General features: G+C 63.5%; 2 protein-coding genes and 1 long non-coding RNA gene across 4 annotated transcripts; 1 reads left to right on the top strand and 2 right to left on the bottom strand.

The window, feature by feature from the left end:
• Window positions 1-394: 394 nt before the first annotated feature.
• Window positions 395-10,008, bottom strand: PLIN1 (perilipin 1). Its single transcript, XM_037511421.2, has 9 exons — window positions 9,818-10,008; window positions 9,159-9,216; window positions 6,689-6,893; window positions 5,296-5,378; window positions 3,976-4,240; window positions 3,522-3,694; window positions 2,044-2,238; window positions 1,439-1,687; window positions 395-700 (listed from the first exon to the last, which is right to left on the bottom strand). The coding sequence occupies exons 2-9, from the start codon at window positions 9,201-9,203 to the stop codon at window positions 395-397; spliced, it is 1,521 nt and encodes a 506-aa protein (XP_037367318.1). The 5' UTR covers window positions 9,204-9,216; window positions 9,818-10,008.
• On the top strand, window positions 1,114-2,709 carry LOC119245165 (uncharacterized). The gene is made up of 3 exons (XR_005125183.2): window positions 1,114-1,704; window positions 2,068-2,310; window positions 2,482-2,709. It is a non-coding gene; the product is annotated as an uncharacterized LOC119245165 (long non-coding RNA).
• Window positions 10,009-11,787: 1,779 nt separating the features above from the next.
• On the bottom strand, window positions 11,788-18,057 carry PEX11A (peroxisomal biogenesis factor 11 alpha). 2 transcript variants are annotated; one of them, XM_037509885.2, is made up of 3 exons: window positions 17,995-18,057; window positions 15,486-15,601; window positions 11,788-13,822 (listed from the first exon to the last, which is right to left on the bottom strand). In XM_037509885.2, the coding sequence occupies exons 1-3, from the start codon at window positions 18,048-18,050 to the stop codon at window positions 13,251-13,253; spliced, it is 744 nt and encodes a 247-aa protein (XP_037365782.1). In that variant the 5' UTR covers window positions 18,051-18,057; the 3' UTR covers window positions 11,788-13,250. The 2 variants fall into 2 exon arrangements, with proteins under 2 accessions (XP_037365782.1, XP_037365783.1); XM_037509886.2 differs by lacking the exon at window positions 17,995-18,057 and having other exon boundaries at window positions 11,932-13,931; window positions 15,486-15,540.
• Window positions 18,058-18,213: the final 156 nt, after the last annotated feature.

Here is an 18,213-nt window from a genome sequence, read left to right on the forward strand (position 1 = left end):
CAGGACTTGGGGCGGGGCGGGGAGGGGAGGGCAGGGCTCGGGGGCGGGGCGGGGCGGGGGCTGGGCTAGGGGCTCGGGGCTGGGGGGGGGCAGGGGCTCGGGGCGGGGCGGGGCGGGGCGGGGGGCAGGGCAGGGGCTCGGGGCGGGGCGGGGGGGGGGGCGGGGCGGGGCGGGGCGGGGGCTGGGGTAGGGGCTCGGGGCTGGGCGGGGGCGGGGGCGGGCGGGGCGGGGGCGGGGCGGGCAGGGGCTCGGGGGCGGGGCGGGGGCTGGGGTAGGGGCTCGGGGCTGGGCGGGGGCGGGGCGGGGGCGGGGCGGGGCGGGGCGGGGCGGGGCGCAGGCGAGGCCAGGCTGCTCGGCGGCGTAAGCGCTTTATTGCGGGGCGCGGCCGGCGGGCTCAGCTCTTCTTGCGGGGCAGCGCGCGGGCCAGCACGGGCTCCAGGGCGCTCGGCCGGAAGAAGCTGTCGCTGACCCTGCGCCGCGGCTTCTCGCGGGGCGCGCCGGGCAGGCCGGGGCGCGGGGGGTCCCCGCGCTCCTCCGGGCCGAGGCTGCGGGCGCGCAGGCCGCCGCGGGGCTGGGGCGGGCGCGGCGGGGGCTCGGGGCTGGCCGGCCGCGCCCAGGACCCCCGGCGCTCGGGCTCGCGGGGCCGGTTCTCGATGTCCAGGAACTCGCTCTCGGGCTCCATCAGCGACAGCCTGGGGAGCTGCGGGGCGCGGTCAGGGGCGGCCCCCGAGCCCCGCGCCCCCGCCGCCCCCGGGAGGGCAGCCCGGCCGGGAGGGAGGTGCAGCCGCGACCCCAGAGGCTCCGCCGCCCCGGAGGTCCCGCCTTCCAGACGCCTGAAGATTCTGATCCGGGGACCCTCCCGGGGTGCGCGGTCAGAAATGACCCTCCCGTGGCCCCATGTTGCCCCAGGGAGGGTTCGGTCCCCTGCCCGGCTCTGCCCCGGCCCAGGGGTCCAGCCTGCCTGTCCGGCCCGCTGGCTGGCACTTGGGAGTGAGCGGCTGAGTAACCAGCGCCCCCACCTCCACCTCTGGGGGGGCTCCTGTCCTGACCAGCGCCCTAGAGTCCGCACAACCTGTCCCTTCCTCTGGGAAGAAAAGTCCAGGGACACCGCCTCTCCCCACCCAAGGGTAGTATTTGGTGTCCCTTGGGCTCTTCCCGTGGGGGACAGGTGGGGAATGACTGTGTGGCCACCTGGCAGCTTGCGGGCCTCCCTCACACCCCTGCCCAGCCTCGGCCCCTCAGATGGGCACCAAGGGTGAGGGCTGGGCCCTGGGGCCCCCAAATGGATGACAGGGGCCTCTCCTCCAGCCATTGGGCATGAGAGAGGCCTGTGGCCCAGCCCAGAGTCAGATGTTTCCAGGCCTCCGGGGATCAGAGAGGCCAGCCGGAGACGAGGTCGCAGCCACAGCAGCTGGTCGGCTGGCCCCAGAGTACTCACCGGCACATAATGCACCACGGTGTCCACCACGTTGTCAGTCACGCCCTTCAGTGCATCTGACAGGGACATGGCCCTGCCCTTAGGGATGGAGGCCACGGCACGGGCAGGCGTGAGATGTAGCACCCTCCCGGCAGTGCCCAGCACGGCAGCGGGCGCCCAAGTCACAACAGAGATGGTGCTCTGCAAGGCCTTCTGCAGGGTGTGTGCCACACTGCCCAGCAGGCCTCGTGGGCCAGGGCCGGCCGCCACCTGGGAGCAAACACAAGGTCAGAGCCCCTGCAGCGACCCCTGCCCGCCCCGACCTCCAAGCTGATCGGGGGAGCTTGGAGGGAGAGAGTGAGGGGAGAATGTGGGGATCAGCTCAAAACACCACAGGCCTGGCTCCACACTGGCTGTGTGATGCTGAGCGGGCCGCTCCCCTCACTGAACCCCAGCATCTTCATCTGCAAATGAGAACAGCCTGTGCCCTCCTAGCTGAGGGGCAGTCATGAGGGTCAGCTGAGAGCAGCATGGAAGGGAGCCGCTGCTAGCTGGGTGCTTGGGGGCGGGGTAAGCTTGTGCACCCCCGCCTGTCCTTGAGGAACCCGTGGCTCCGGCTCCCTCACCTCACTGAGCTTGTCTTCCTCCAGCTCGGGCTCTGACTCCTCCTCCGTCTCCTCCCCCTCCGTGTCCGTGTGGTCATCGTGGTCTTCCTCCAGGGCAGCCGCCAGATTGTGCAGCCAGGGCACCCGTACCTCACTCTCCCGCCGCCGCTGCACCACCTGCATGGCAGCTGATGCACCCCACTGGGCCAGGCTGCTCTGCAGGACAGAAGGGGGACGCTGGCTTCACAGCCCTGGGAAGGCCCAGGGTAGGGCCTGGCGTGGGGCAAGGTGAGCAGGGCCTGGCCTAGCAGACTGTAATGAGAGCTCGTTATTGAGTGAGAAACACACAGGTACACGGGTCTGGGGGCAGCGTCCTGAGCTGTGTAGGCACATACCCGTGGAGCCGCTGCGGGTCACGGTACAGGACTTTGCCAACACCCTTTGTCCCCTCCCTCCCAGTCATACTCCCGAAGATGACGGCTCTCTGTCACCATGCATTGGCCTTGCCTACACTGGAACTTGGTGTAAATGGACTGAGACAATGAACAGTTTCTTTTGTGAAGAGCTTCTTTTGTTCTGCACCATCTTCTGAGATTCATTGTTACCGCATGTTGAACTTGGCCCTGCTTTTTCATTGCTGTGTAATGTTCCACTGCAGAAGCATGCTACTGTATACCCATTCTACTTGTGGTGGACGTTTGTGTTACTTCCTGTTCTTGGCTAAGGGTCAAGCTGACAGGAACACCTGTCACCATTCTATTCTATGTGAAGGTGAAGCCTGAGGTTGGGCCCCTGCAGGCCAGGCTGGGTGCCTGGTCACTCAGCCCCCCTGGGCAACTGACCAGATACTCCCCTCTCCTATTCCCACTGGAATCACAGAGGAGGTGTTCAGCAAAATTTGCGGGATTGGAGGAGCCAGACCTAATGATCTTTTGAAAGCATTATTTGAATGATGCCTGGAGAGCGGGTCTCTTGTTTGCTGACCTGCATGCTTTAATACTTTAATCTCCTTTTTGGCCTCAGTTTCTCACTACAGTTTTGTATGGGGTATGGCCAGCCTATCTCTGCTGAAATCCCCAGAGTGTGGGCATGCAGCGCAGAGAGTTGGTCTCACCGGGGCCTAGAAAAGGCAGATTTGTTGGGGTGCAGTGGGATGCACGTTAGAAGGCTCTAAAAGGAAACCTGGGGACAGTCAGTGACAGGCCCAGCTGGGGTGGTCTACCCAACAGAAGAGGGTCTGTGTCTTGCTTTTTAAGGCAGATGGGGTCCCTGCTCCCTCATCAGTGGGAGGGCCCACTGGGGTGGGCTCAGGGGCGGGGAGAGACAGATGCCTGCCCTGGGGTGGCGGCCTGTCCTTTCTCCTCACCTGCAACTGGGAGGGCACCCCGTCCATCCAGGCTGGAAGAAAGGATGTTCCCAGGACAGGGGCGGGGGTGGGGGGTGGGGGCAGAGGGTAAAGCCAGCAGCCCGAAGGCTACAAGGTGGGGTCAGATACGCACCAGGGGTGCCACCCCCGGGATCCACATGGCTAGGGCATGGCCCTGCTTCAGCACCCGGGCTGTGGTCTGGAAAGTGTGCTGAGAGAGGGTGTTGGCCAGGGTGCCCACCCTGCTCACGAGGCTCGGCTTGGCCTTGGGCGGCTGCTGGCCACGCTGGTGTCCTGGAGCAGGGACTGGGCAGGGATTGGGGGACAAGAGAGAAGAGCGGATGAGAGGTGGAAAGCAGTGACCCAGTTCCCCCGCAAGCTGCCTGGTGATTTGGGCACCTCATTTTCCCACATACAGTGGGGAGAGTGGGCAAGGTGGGGCAGACCCCCCCCCAAAAGCCCCACAGGCCTTCCCTGTGCCAGAGCAGTGGTTGAGAGCACCTCGACTGCCTCTGGCTATCGCCCAGCTAGCGAGGGAAGCCAGCGCACCCCCCAGAGAGGGCCTGTCAGCCCCTGAGGGCAGGTACCTGATTCTCCCTTGGCTGGGGGGAGGAGGAACCCCACCACCTTCTCCACACCGCCCAGGGCCAGGTCAGCCCCGCCAGAGGCCAGGCGGCCGGCGCGCGTGCTGGCGGCATATTCGGCAGTGTCTCTGGCCACACCCCAGGCGAGCTCGCAACCGGCCAGGGCTGCCCCCAGGACCTTGTCGGAAGTGCTGGCAATGGGCGCGCTGATGCTGTTCCTGGCGCTGCGGAGCCGGGAGGAGATGGTGTCCTTCAGCTCAGAGGCGATCTGGGGGGGGTGGCAAGGGGTCAGGGCATGGGGCTACCCTCGGAGGGCCCCAGGCCCTGAGCCCAGCCTCTAGGAAGTCCTCGTTTAAAGATCCAGGGGACGGGGCCAATATGTGGGCACCTGGGTTAACTGGGCTCTGAAGCGAAAGGGCCCCAGCCCTCCCTGTGCCAAACACAGGACGCCTGGCTCCTTCACGCCCTGTGTCTGCCTGGTAGGGACCCAGCCAGCCGGGAGGACTCCCCAGAGGCAGCCCTGGTGACGCCTGTCCCGACACCCTGGTTCCTCGGCCGGCCCCTTTGCCCTTCCTCGGGGACTGCCCGCATGCCTGTCCGCCCGTACAGGACCCAGGGATGCGGCGAGGGCCCTGCACGAGCTCTGCATGGAGCCATCTGTCTTTTCCGATTAGCCCTGGAGCTCATTTGTGACCACGCCATTGCACTTCCAGGAAAGTGGGGGGCGGGGAGCACAGGCCTGGAGCCAGAGCAAGTTGCTGGTCTTCTCCTCTGTAAAGTCTACTCCAGAGGCTCAGCAAGTGGGGAGCGAGAGGCTCTGGGGCCCCCGTTATGGCCCTGGTGCGGGGGCGGCCCCATGAAGGGGGTGGGTGTGGGTAGATGTGGCCAGTGAGCTGAGAGGGCGCTTCTCCGAGGCCTGGCTGGCCCCCGCCATAGCAGCTGTCGTGGCTGTGGCCAGGTGAGGGGCCTGCTCAGTCTCGTGGCCCAGAAAGGGTTGATCTTGCATACCTGGGACTGCAGTCCTGGGTCGGATGACCTTAGGGGACCGGGGTCACCAAGGGGTGCAGCATGGCCCGAGAGTGCCCCGGGCCTGGCATCAGGAGCCGTGGGGTCCACCCCAGCTCCTGCTTGAGTCTGCTCTGGGCCTGTGCCCGCTGGTCCCAGGAAGCCTGGCTTCATTTGGCTCCACGGGGAGAGGAGGCAGCTTGGAGAGCTGGCAGGGAGCACCAAAGACCCCCGCCTTGACGCCCAAACGCCCCACTCCAGCCTCCTGAGAGGCAGCGACAGCAGTGTGGGGAGCGTTCTGGAGAGGAAGGGGCTCACCTTCTCAGGAGGGTACTGCAGGGCCGGGATCTTTTCCTCCAGGTGGTCCAGGCCACGGCAGGCCAGGTCGTTGGCAGCCGTGACTGGAAAGAAGGGGCCAGTGAGGTGCACCCCACCCCACCCCACAGTGAGCCCTCACCAGCGCCCATCCCCGGTGACTGCCAGAGACCAGGCCAGGGCCCTCTGTGGGGACATCGCACGCAGGCCCAGCACGCCCCTGGGGTGCGGCTCTGGGTTGGAGAGTCGCCAGCCCCTGAGCAGCAAACCCCTCGTTGCAACACGTGGATCGAGTGTGCGACCTTGTGGTGTTGTCAAGAGAAGTGAGGGCGTCCAACAGCAGACACTGGTCTCCCTCTTGCCGCCCCTCTCGGGGAGCCTTCTGACTCAAGTGAGGAGGGGTGCAGAGGTCTGGGGAGCCAGCTACAGGCCCTGCGCTGCTGAATCTAATCATCCCCAAGCCACCCCCGGCTGGCCGAGTCTAGGGCCTTCCCTTTGACCTCCAGGACTTAGCAGCTGACCGGGGCAGGTGGGGCGAGGGTCAGAGGAGATGCCAGGGCCGGTCCTGCCGGAGAACCCTGCTCCCAAGGACAGTCATGTCTCCTCTTCCAGACTCTCTCCAGATAGCTGCTGCTTATTATTATTATTATTATTTTCACAAAATCCTCGAGCGGCAGAAAGCCCAGATGATTTGGCATCTTGTGAGGGGGCCCAGGGGCCTCAGGAGCCTGAGGGCCGGGAGACGGCCAGCCGTGATTGTCTGGGCAGCCTCGTGGCAGGCCCTGGCCTTCTTGTTGCTGCTGGAATGACCATCAGCCCTGTTGAGGGCTGTGCCTCTGAGGCTGGTATCAGATGGGCAGAAAAGCTCTACCCCTGCAGGTGTGGTAAGGGCTCCACCGCCATCCTCGCCTCCTGGCTCCCTGCTGCCCCTGCGGGTCATGGCCAGTACCGCTAGTTGCTGCGCCCGGAGGGCTGGCCTGCCCCCTACACCCCTCCTGGTCCTGCCAGACCAGCCCTGCAGCCCCCTGCCTCTGTGCCTGCTCTGCCAGTTCCTGCTGGGGTTTGGAGAAGTGGGTGTGCCATGGGCCTCCTGCCCACCACTGCCCAGCATCTCCCTGCCAGCGCTGTGGCCCACCACTACCGTGCCCGGGAACTCCAGCAGGCTGTGAGTGCGGCCTCCATGGAGAGGCGAGCTCTAGGCCTAGGTCGGTCTCCACGCCTACATCTGGCTATTGCTCCAGAGAGGGGCGATGGGAGTGAGGAAGGCAGCAGGCAGACAGCAGACAGACAGACAGGCTGACAGGCAGCGAGCTCCCGGACCGACTGACAAGACGGGCAGACCATGCAGCTGTGAGCCGAGGGCACAGGGGCCGCCTCCGAGGGCCGCGGGACTCACACTGGGTGGACAGCCTGCGGACTACGGGCTCCATGCCCCAGGCGGCCAGGCTGCTGGCACCCTGCACGCCCTTCTCGTAGGCATGGCACACCGAGGCCACCAGGGGGTGGGCGTCCTTGGTGCTGGTGTAGGTTTTCTGCAGGCACTCGCAGGTTCCGCTCACCGCCGGCAGCTGCAGCACCCGCTGCAGTACGTTCTCCTGCTCCTGGCAAAGAAGGCAGACGGGCGTTCGCTCCCACCGCCCTCTCCCGCCTCCCGGGGAGGCGGCTCAGGGGTCTCACGGCCCGTAGCGAGACCAACCTGGGCCCAAGTAACCTGGGAGGAACCCGGGCCAGAGGCCTCTGGACGCCCCATAGACACAGGCCAGCCCGTCACATCCCCTGGTCACACCCAGGCTCTGCAGCACGTCTAAGGCAGTGCCTGTCCTCAGGGGCCAAGCCAGACAGCACCCCTTCCGCCCCCTCCCCGGGGTTCCCGGAAGGAGGCTCGCGTGTCGGGACTGGCCCAGATGCCAGTCCTCCTTGGCTGGGCGGCTTCAGCTATGCCTTTCCCCGTCTTTCTGGGGCACTGTGCCCCTGACTGCGCCCAGGGGCCCCCACCTAGCGCCCCCTCCCCTCCTGCAGCCCTTTCTGTCTGGGGAGCTTGTCTCTTCAGACAACCTTGCGCTGCTTTTCTGCCCCCAACTCTCCTCCTCGCCTGGGGAGCTGCCGGCCCCACGCGGGGTCGTCCGCGCCTCCGTCCCGTCCCCGGGAGCAGCGGGAGCTGGTCCCCTGTGCCCCAGTCTCTCTCCCAGGACTACCCTCTCAGTGTCCCGGCAGGGCCTAGAGCCCCACACAGAAAGGTCAGCTGAATGACCAGGTCACGGTCAGGGCTGCCCCAGTGGGCGGTGTCCCTTTAGTCCAGCTCGCAGTCATGAGGGCGCGGGGCTGCAGCAGCAGGAGAGTCCCGCGGCCCCCACCTGCCCCACCTGTGGCTCATGCTCGGTTGCCTCCTGGAAGGAGCTCGCTCCTCGGTGTGGCCCGTGCCCTTGTAGGACTGCACTGCTAAGCAGAACCCCCGCCCCCCCAGTCTACATGGAGGAGTCTGTCAGCATGGGGGGGCTTTGCACAGCTCAGAGTCGGCCTGAATCCCTTTAAAGGCCACTTCTCCCTGCAAAATAGCCTGTCCCCACCTTAGTTTACAAAGGGGTCCCACCCCGCCCTGCCCACGTCCCCCACCCAGCTGGACGTGGCCTGGGTGAACTGACTCCGTGTGTGGGCTGAGCATGCTGGGGTCGAGGACTGTCCCTGCTTGCTCCTGGGCCCCGTAGCCTGTGGCTGCCTTTCAACTCTGGCTGCGTCCCCGTGAGGACACTCAGGCGTGCAGTGAGAGGAGGTGGACTCCAGGCACACTGAGGGCAGCACAGACAGGGGTCCCACCTCCAGGCCCCTGTCTGGGTGCGCTGAGGACAGGCCCTGGCTGAAAGGGACAGCGGGACTCAGAGGTGACAGTGACCTACCCAGTGACACCCCTGGTTAGCGCCTGAGCCAGGAGATCCCGGGCCTGAAATGGTCTTTCAGGGATTTGCTTTGAAATGGCACCAGACAGGGAGGAGGGGGTGAGCTTGCAGCCCACCTGGACGTGCTTTATGGCTAGTGAGAGGTAGAGAGAAAACTCCTCGGGCCCACTCCAGTCTCCAGGGCACGCCACGACCCCTTGGGGGGCTGTGGACACTGGCCGGGGTAGCTGCCATCTTTCCTCTCCTTGTCCTGCAGGCGAGTGTGAAACCTGAACTAGAAGAGGATTATGGGGCTGGTTGAGGCCGTGTCAGAGCGGGAGGGGGCCCTGGATGGAGCCCCCCCTGCTGGGATCGCCCTTTCCTGCCTCTGTCCGCACAAGCCGTAGTCACCGGCCTTCCAGGGCAGAGGCCGCGGGGGTCTGCCCCTTCGGGTTCACTCTCTGAGCTGTGACTCTGGATGCACCTGAGTCCGAGCTGACCCTGAAGGTGCCAGGAGGTGCCAAACACACCTAAGTTGTCAGACCTGCCGCAGGGCACAGTGGGCCCAGCCAGACACACAGCCCTGGGCACGCAGGCCCTCTGACCCGCTCCACGGAGGCCACGCGGGCAGGTGCACGCCACTCCCAGAGGCCTGCTCGCATAGCCCGAGCCCCCAGGGCCCGAGCCCCACGCCGAGGCCGGGGCTGCAACGGTCCCCCCAGGCACGTGGCTGTGGGCTTGAGCAACCGCAGTTCAGAAGCCAGTGCCTCTCTCTCGTCTCCCTGCCGGCCAGTCTCTGTCCTTTGCCTGAGGTGCCTGTTTTTAAAAGGCGCCGCGTCTCCTCCCCAGAACCTCTGACGACCCCGTGCGCAGAGGCAGTGACAGGAGCGTGACCGAGACACGGGTCGTGAGCTTTGGGTACAGCGGGGGCAGGGCCTGTCCCTGTTCCGGCCTCCCTCACTGCCAGCAGGCACCGAGACACCAGGTACTTACCGGGAACTCTCCATCCAGCAAGGCCGGGCCCTTGTTCAGTGCCATCCTGCTCTTCCCGCTGCAAGCAGAGGGTGGGTCTGTCAGCAAGCCCAGCAGCAGAGGGCTAGTCCCCACCGACCCTGGCCACACACCCTGGGCAGCCTGGGAGCCTACGGGCCCAAACAGGGGCCTGGGGCGGAGGGTGAGTGTCTCCGGGGAGCAGCCTCCCCGCAGCGTTCCGTAGGGATCGGCTGCCCCGCGGCCTATCGTCGAGACTGATGTTTCCCGTGGGGCTCAGGGGAAGACAGGAAAACTGAAGGCAGCTAGAAGCGGGAAGGCTCTTAGATGAAGTCAGGAGGCCCCAGGTGAGGGTTTGAAAGAGACTGAAAGAACATTTCAGGGTTAGTTTTTGTTGATGGAAAAGGTGCGGGCCGAGTCCTGTGAATGAGCGTTTCTGCCAGTCCTTCCCCCTCGCCCCTCCGGGAGCGGCATCTGCGCTGCCTCGGGAAGAGCTAGTGACCGGAGTGTCCACTCTGCCCTCCTGTCATTCGCCTTGCTCAGGGCTTTCCCTGCAGCCTCTCCGTCCTCAGTAAGGTACCCAGATATCCCCGCCCTCAACTTCTCCCCTCAAGTCTCAGAAACAAACCGGGAAAGCCGGGTGCCCAGGCCCCTGCACTCACCCTGGCTGATGCCGCCTCAGTTGCTCGGAGCCCAACCGCAGAGCGTCTCCTCCGGCCGAGACAGTGCTGGCTGCTGGGGGTAGTCTTGGGCAATGCCCCTAAGGCCTCCCAGCTGAGGCGGGCAGAGAGGAAGGGAGAGCCGGGTCCCGTTGCCCTGGCTGCTTGACCCAGGGTCCCCTGGGCATATCCTGGCTTCTGTGAGGAGATGAAGCCAAGTAGGAGGTGGATCACAGCCCTAAGGAGACACAGGCCTGGAGGAGCTACTGTCCCGGAGCCGTGAATGCCGCTGTGACGTGCCTCTGGCCCCCATCTCTCAAAAACTGTTTTCCAGGGGCCTCCCTGGTAGTGCAAGGGGTGAAGACACACCTATGAAGCGATCCGCAGCCTCTGCAGCACGAGTTCAATCCCTGGCCGGCCAGGGAGCAACCCACAGGACGCAGCAGACCTCTCCTGTCTCCCCACTGCTCCCCTCAGCAGTGGATTTCAGTCAGTCTGCCTGTCCTGTTCCCCTCGGTCTCCAGTGAATCCTCTCACCCCCCACACCTCTGGCCTGTACCCCAGTTCTCGTATGCATAAATAAATCAATCTTTAAAAAAAAAAAACAACAACAAACCTGTTTTCCAGAAAGGAGGTGTTGATACGTCCCATATAATTCTGTAACCTTGGACACTTTTCTAGAAGATTCTGAGGTACTCTTTTCCAGTTTCCCTCAAGCCTTATTACTTGGAATTGAGTGAATTTCAAGCAGGAAGATTCGCCCCCACACAGGAGCAATCCCGCCTGAATGGGGCACTTAGGTACCTGGGGAGGGAGGCTGCCAGCCCCCCAACACGCTGGCCCGAGGGCCCACCCCAGCCCTGGGCAACTCCCAGAGTCCAAGACAGGGATTGCGCTTTATCTGGTCTAAGACGCCAGCGGGATGTGGAGGGGGAGGGTGTTGGGGGGTGCTCCAGGTTTTGTTCTCGAGTCTCTGAGTCTGAGGAAGTGCCGGTGTTGACCGGCAGCCGTCCCTGATCCACAGCCGCCTCAACTGAGGGCTGTGGCCTCCACCTCCTCAGGCGGGACCCATGTTCTCATCCCCGGCTGCAGTGATGATGGGGACTGCAGGGCCGGCCACAGTTTCCAGACTGCCTCTGCCTCTTCACTACAGCAGACAGGTGGACGCCCTTATTTTCCTTGCTGTTGGCAGAACGACGCCTGCCGTTGGCGCTCCGCTAAGTGGAACCTGTGGCAACAGGAGAGGGGCGGGGCCGCCTCAGTCCCGCACCTGTGGTATAACAAAGCCAGGCGTAAAGCGGGCGTCTCCCAGGAGGAGTAAACGCACAGGCGTCTGATAGCCCCTGACCGGGCTGGCCGTTCCCGCTGCAAGGCAGCAGTGGACAGCAGCGCGTGCATTCAAAGAAGCGGCCTCTGCCCTCACTTCAAGGTTCATGACAGACAACCCAGGGGAGGCTGAGTGCCACTTGGGCCAAAGGGCGTGTGCAGAGGCTGGTGGCTCCGGGCCAGGGGGAGGACAGGGCTCCGAGCCCGAGTGCGCTGCTGACACAGCTGCTTCCAGCTGGGAGTCCAGAGCTGGGTGAGAGGTGAGCCTGGTGAGGGCCGAGCAGGGTCCCGGACGAGGCCTTCCCGGCAGCAGCTCCATGGGCTGAGTTTTCTCTCTTCTTTCCCCAGGCCTACCTGCCCCGCGCCCACCCACCTGGGCACAGGGGCCTCCCACTGGCCCTCAGGCAGCCTCACCCCGTGTGAGCGGGCGCTGGACCCCTCAGGACACCCTCATCTTCAGCATCCCCGATGAATGCGGGGCTCGGCCTGGGGGTCTGGGCAGGAAGGAGATGCAGGTGTCTTCATAATTCTAGAAGAGGTGGCATTTCCCCAGCTGCCCCCACCCGCCGGGCCTGGAGCACGGGACGCCGAGATGGCTATCTCCCTGACGTGCCGCTGTAAGCGCAGACCACGGCAGGGCAGGGCTGTACAGCAGGCCTCTCCCGGGTAGTCCTGCCATCACCTCGGGCCTCTCAACCTCGCCCTCCTCGCTGGTCGCCTGGGCCAGGGCGCATTTTGGGGGCGGCCTGGGATGACCTGGACTGCCGCCTTTGACCCACCCCCCATTCCCAAACACACTGCACGACACACAGTCAATTCTGTCTAGAAATTTATTAGACAAGATCATCTCTGTCTGCAGAGGATCTGGACAATGGAAAAGTAGTAGTTTTCACTTGCCCTGATCTAGCAGCTTCCATTTCTGCTAAAATTTCTAAAATGTTTTCTCCGATCCCCTAATTTGATGGATCACTTTAAAAATTGAGAGCCAAGGACCTCAGGCTGTTTAAGAATTTCAGTTACATTTATGGGAACTTGATTTAGTGCACAGTCCTCTCCCCATCTCCCAAGAAATGACCCCCCAGAAGGGTTGACGGCCTCCACGCGGTGGCTTCCCATTCCTCCACCTCCCCTCCCCCACACGAGGGGATCTGTCATCAGAAATAAGAACCAGCACCCAAGACAGGACACAGGGACCTGAGCAAATGCCCTCCACGCGGGATTCTGTCTCCTTCACAGCCCCCCTTTTTCCCACCTCCCCCAGGAGCCCCACAAATATGAAGTCTGTTTTCTCAGAAAACGCGTCCCTCCTGCATTCAGAGTATTCGTGAAGTTTCTCAGCTACATAAATCTTGATGAAAATTAATGTTGAAGCGCAGGCCTGTTACATGACATCAAATCAACAATCTGCTTGGCACATCTCAGCGTGGTTGCACGCGTGGAGAGCAGGACAGAAGCCGCTGGCAATGAAGGCCCCGGGCTGGGCAGGCGGGGCGGGCGCTGACCTGGAGAGGCAGAGGCCAGCGGGCAGGACCAGCGCTGGTGGTGTCCTCTGGTCACAGCCCCTCCAGGTACTGCCGTTACCTCCCCGAGAGTGTCCCCCCCAGCCCCTGCTTCTGCCCAGCGCTCGCCACGCTTCAGGAAGAGACCCTCGCACCACGCGCCTGTGCCAACCGCTCCAGGTGGATGTGCCGAAGGGGCGGGCCGTGAGGCCTAAGTCTGCTCCCCTCCCTCCTGCTGCCTAGTCGGTGAGGGGGCTGGGGAGTGACAGTCGGGGACCTCCCGGACCTGAGGGGCTGGGCCTGGGACGTGGGGAGGTCGATGAGTGTGCACTGTTGGTGTGACTGGGTCTTTTTCGATTTCTTCTTTCAAGCTTTAAGTGACGCACATGCGAGGTGCTCCGCAGAAGGCAGATCAACGGGACACTGAAATGGGGAGTCACTGCAGCATGCCAGCGCTCTCCCTCAAGTCCTTCACCCCTTCTCCGGCCCGGCCCCACCTCTGCACACAGAACACTCTCACGAACAAGTCCGGCCATCAGTGGTCTGTGCTGACGCCACGTCCCCCAGCCCAGAGGCCTCTGAGAGCAGCCAGGTGTCCTCGGCCTGGCCACTCAGCGGGTCTTCAGCTTCAGGTGCGGATAGGCCACGACCACCATGCCGGCCACAGAGGACACGAGCCCGCCCAGGCCAATGACGCCGGGGTTGGACCTGTAGATGCCCAGCTGGTCCAGAGGGATCAGGAGGTCGCAGACATTCTTCACCGTGTCCAGGAACAGGGGCGGGTGCCTCCTCAGAGCACGGAACAGGAGCAGGAGGAGGGACTGCAGCCACTCGGTCTCCTCCTCAGCCACGCTGCACGCAGGGGGCTCCTGCGACGCCTGCGTCCCCTTCCTCGCCCTGTCCCGGGTGACCTGCTCCATCTGCAGCAAGATCTCGTACAGGTCCCTGGCCAGGCTCAGCAGCAGGGAGAGGCAGTAGTGGCGGGCGGCACGCATGCGCCACTTGTCCTTCTCGACGCCGGAGGCCAGCCCCACGCTCGTGGCCCAGAGGACAGTGTCGCAGACAAAGTAGACAACGCGGTTCAGGCTGGCGAGGGTAAGGCAGAGGCGGGGCACCAGCTCTGCGGCTTGGAGACCCTGCTGGGTGGCCTGCACGGCGTGCACCACGTTGCCTAGTCTGAACCCTGCAAGGAGAACCCGTGGCGGTGACTGAGTGAGAGCTGGCAGGGCGGCACTGCGCAGGGAGGCAGCATCCGGATCAGCACGGCAGCCCAGCACCCCTGCAGGCGCAGCCTTTGTTCAGGAAAGAAGCACATTCAGTATACTGCGAACCCCAAAATGACACTGGAAGGCACAAGACAGTGACCCCGGGCCGCCTCACCTCCATCCAGGAGCACCCTGACCCTGACGTACAGCGCACCCCAGGCCAGTCAGTCCCGGGTGCAGGCCAGCTTTGGGTGTGGCGGCTTTAGAGGGCCACACATGTGCGCCGCTGCCAGAGTCCTTCGGCGGCCTAAGGCCTACATTGTCACTGTCTGGGCACTGTTACCATTTGTCCCTTGGCTCCCCACTGACAGGAAGATGGCAGGCGATGCCAGGAGCTAGGGGACATGGCAAACAATGCCACCATCATGCGTGACGCTTCGCTGGACTAAATCAGCTGCTGCAGGGCACGTCCTAGCGAGCAATTCCACGACTCAGGACGCTGCACTAAGGAACACACATTGTGCGCCATCTGGGGAGCTGTAGTCAAAACATTCGGGAGAGCACAGAAGTATTTTCTTAAAGGACTTCACCTTAGGGTCACTGAATGCTCAGAGGAGCTACCCTCAGGAGGCCGACGGTGTCGGGAGATGTGTGGTAGGATTTTATCAAAAATCACACAAACCAGAACATGCAATGCAATGAGCAATCCCAGGTCCTTGCAAAACTAGCCCCGTGATCTTTCTGGACCGCAGACACTACTGACCTCGGCAGAACCCTTGTGCTGTAATAGCCTGAGCGCTTCTGCTCTTGCCCAGCTCACCCTCCCCGCCCTCTTCTGTCACACTGGCCTCCTCAGTGATCCTCCAACACGACAGCCTCGCAACCCGAGCCCTCGCTGCAGGAAGCCGCCCACAGGACCTCTCTAGACACACGGAAGCACCCAGGCCCCTCCCCTCTTGGCTCCTGGCCAACACGTTTGACACCAAAATCTCCTCTCACCGTTTACACCACGTGATCTCAGCTTTCCCCAAAAGCTCAGGACTGGACCCCTATGAAGATGTTCATAATAACTGGTTGGTACCCGCTGGCTTCGCTCTAACCCCTCTGGGTCTCATCAAACAACACAGCTGCCCTCCGGAGGGCATCACCAGAGCATCTGCTACCACAGTCAGGCAAGCGGGCACGAACCTGCTTCACCTTCCGCCCCCAACATGACACGGCACTGCAAACAGCCCAAGGGGCCTGCCTGTCCCTTCTCCCCCCGGCAGCCCCTGCGGAGAAGGACAAGGGGGTAGTCGGGACCCAGTGGATCTGTTCTCCCAGCGCACACAGAGGGTGCCTGGGTGCCAGCAGCTCCTGCCAGGGAGTGCCCCAGCGCGGGTGGGCCTAAGAGCTAAAGGTGAGCTGAGGCATGTAGGCTCCACTGTTCTGACCAAGCGGGGATGGCCGTGGCACCACCTGTGTCCATGGGCTGCAGCGAGACACTCGACTACTTTGGCAGTGCCATGGGGCAGCCTTACTGGCTGACTTACTCGGTACACGTTGTTGACCAGAAAGGAAGGCCCGAGAAAGGGTTTGTGATCTACAGGTCTGCAGGTTCTAAGCCAGGAGCCACTGTCCCTCGAGAGACAGGGTACTTACATTTACGGCCAGTGCTTGCACTGGACTCCAGGTTCTTGAGCTTCGTGACCACCTTCTCTTTGCCAGCCTTAGGCTCTAACAAATACCTAAGCAACATGCATGTGTACTGAATGGCTCTGAAATGGAAAAAAAATGAGGAGAATGATTTAAAATAAAATCAAATAAAACCTGATGCAAGAAGGAAGGGGAGGAGAAACCTGTCCTGCTAAAGGCCAAGTGTCAGGGCCCGATTCTGCAACCGCCGCTCCACGGGGCCAAAGGGTAGTGCTTGTGAGAGTGACGCAAGCCAGGGCACAGTGCGGCCCCCCAGCCTCTGCTGGCACAGAGAAGTGGACACAGTCAAGCGGCACAAACCCTCCCGTGAAGCCCACACAGGCCCAGGTCCCCTATTTTCTCTGGTGTGGAGCAATTTTTCAGATTCCTAAGATGAACTTCACTTAGTTAACCAACTACTTACGCGACAGGACACAAGCTCAAACCAGAACAAAGCCACCCCAATCCAGCCCAAGCAGCGCTCACATTTTTATAAAAGGACAGCTCAGCACATACATCTGTACAGATATGTTTTTCTATTTGTCTTTCAAAACTAATTGGTATTTCATACAAAATACTAAAGGACTCGTTTAACAATAACCAACACACCAATGGCTGGGGGCCACGTCACAGCACCCCACTAACAGAGACACCCTGAGCGCCTGCCATGGAGTCTAACTCCCACCTGCACCTGCAGGCTAGTCACCAAGGGAGCCCCCAGCTCCCGCTGCCCCTTTTATGCTACATTTTCTCTCAGTGAATAGGTGGTGCATTTTCCAAGCTGGTGAGCTTGTTACTAGGGGTGAAGTGAAAAGAAAGGAGAGATGATAAATCACGTCTTTGAGCACTACTGAGCCCCCGGGCTCAGGCTGGCCTGGTGAAGTAACTGACTCCCGTGTTCTCAGATCTGGTCTACGTAGGAATGGGGTGAGCTCACGAGTACCCTGCAGAGGCATAGAGGGGACTGCAAAGGAAGACCAGTGATCTCAGATCTTGCTGGATGCGTAGATCCTAATCAAGTTTTGCATTAACCTACCTCCTTGAACATGCTTGTAGGGTATTTCTGAGTGCCCTGGCACTGCTGGGTTCTGCCCCAATGAAGCTTGCAGAGAATGCCATCATTTTGAAAATCTACCCAATAAATTTGGAAGTTGAAGAGATGGAGTTGAAGAGATGGGCGCTGGAGTCAGCTATGTGGATTTCAACTCTCAGCCCCACCACTAAGTAAATGACTAACCTTGGGGTTCAGTCTTCTGTGGGGTGTGGAATGTGAAATGTTTAACACTTGTGCAAATGACACCGACATCTGCCATCGAGGGGCCTTGCAAAGCCAGCTGGGGATATTCTGACATGTGCGTGTTGCACTCGTACGCCCAGAGGAGGAAGCGCTGTGAAACAGAGCTGCAACGCGCAATCAACCACGTTTCTAGAAGAACCACGGGGACAGGGCCACCACCTCTGCTCGCCAGGGTGCCACGGCATGGGCCGGGCTGCAGGTGGCTCCCCGGGCTCCTGCGGCTCTGGCTCCAGCCTGGCAGCCCCCAGACCCACCCCCAGCAGATGTCACCCCGGTGAACAGTGAAGGGCAGCGGCCGGGACAGACCCCGGCCTGTGTCCACGGGCAGTCGCCCCAAGACAGACCCCGGCCTGTGTCCACGGGCAGTCGCCCCGAGACAGACCCCGGCCTGTGTCCACGGGCAGTCGCCCCGAGACAGACCCCGGCCTGTGTCCACGGGCAGTCGCCCCGAGACAGACACCGGTCTGTGTCCACGGGCAGTCGCCCCGAGACAGACCCCGGCCTGTGTCCACGGGCAGTCGCCCCGAGAAAGACCCCGGCCTGTGTCCACGGGCAGTCGCCCCGAGACAGACCCCGGCCTGTGTCCACAGGCAGCCGCCCCACACTCCAGCCGCTGCACGGCCTGGCTTCCCAGCACGAGCGCCAAGCCGGCCCCAGTTTCTCTTGAGCACACCTCCCGGGGAGACGGTGGGGCCCACAGAACCCGAGGTCCTCCGTGGAGAGGGGTCATCAGGGGGCTGCGGGCTGGGGCCTGCGGGGCGCGGGGCTGGGGGGCTGGGGGGGCTAGGGTCTGCGAGCTGGGGGTGTGGGGCCGCGGGGCCGGGGTCTGGAGGCTGCGGGCTGAGGCTGGGGGACGGCGGGGCGGGGCTGGGGCTGGGGGGCCGCGGAGCCGGGGTCTGGGGGCTGCGGGCTGGGGCTGGGGGACGGCGGGGCGGGGCTGGGGCTGGGGGGCCGCGGAGCCGGGGTCTGGGGGCTGCGGGCTGGGGCTGGGGGGCTGCGGGCTGCGGGGCCGCGGGGCCGGGGTCTGGGGGCTGCGGGCTGGGGCTGGGGGGACGGCGGGGCGGGGCGCGGGGCCCCGGGCAGGACGCAGCGTCCAGGGCGAGGGGGTCGCGCGCGGAGCTCCGGAGCCGGCGGCTCCCCGCGGAGGCCGAGCCGCAGGCCGCGCTGCGCGCCGCTCACCTGAAGAGCCGGTCGCGGCCCCGGGTCTGGTCGGCGAAGCGCACGACGGCGTCCATGGCGGGCCCGGGCCCGGCGCCTCCCCCCCCGCGCCCCGGCCCGTGACGCGCCTCCCGCGCCCGTGACGCGCCTCCCGCGCCCGTGACGCGCCTCCCGCGCCCGTGACGCGCCTCCCGCGCCCGTGACGCGCCTCCCGCCCGTGACGCGCCTCCCGCGCGCGCG

Source organism: Talpa occidentalis, unplaced genomic scaffold, assembly GCF_014898055.3.
Source record: "Talpa occidentalis isolate TD23 unplaced genomic scaffold, MPIMG_talOcc4v2.1 talOcc4.14, whole genome shotgun sequence".
Classification (NCBI taxonomy): Eukaryota; Metazoa; Chordata; class Mammalia; order Eulipotyphla; family Talpidae; genus Talpa; species Talpa occidentalis.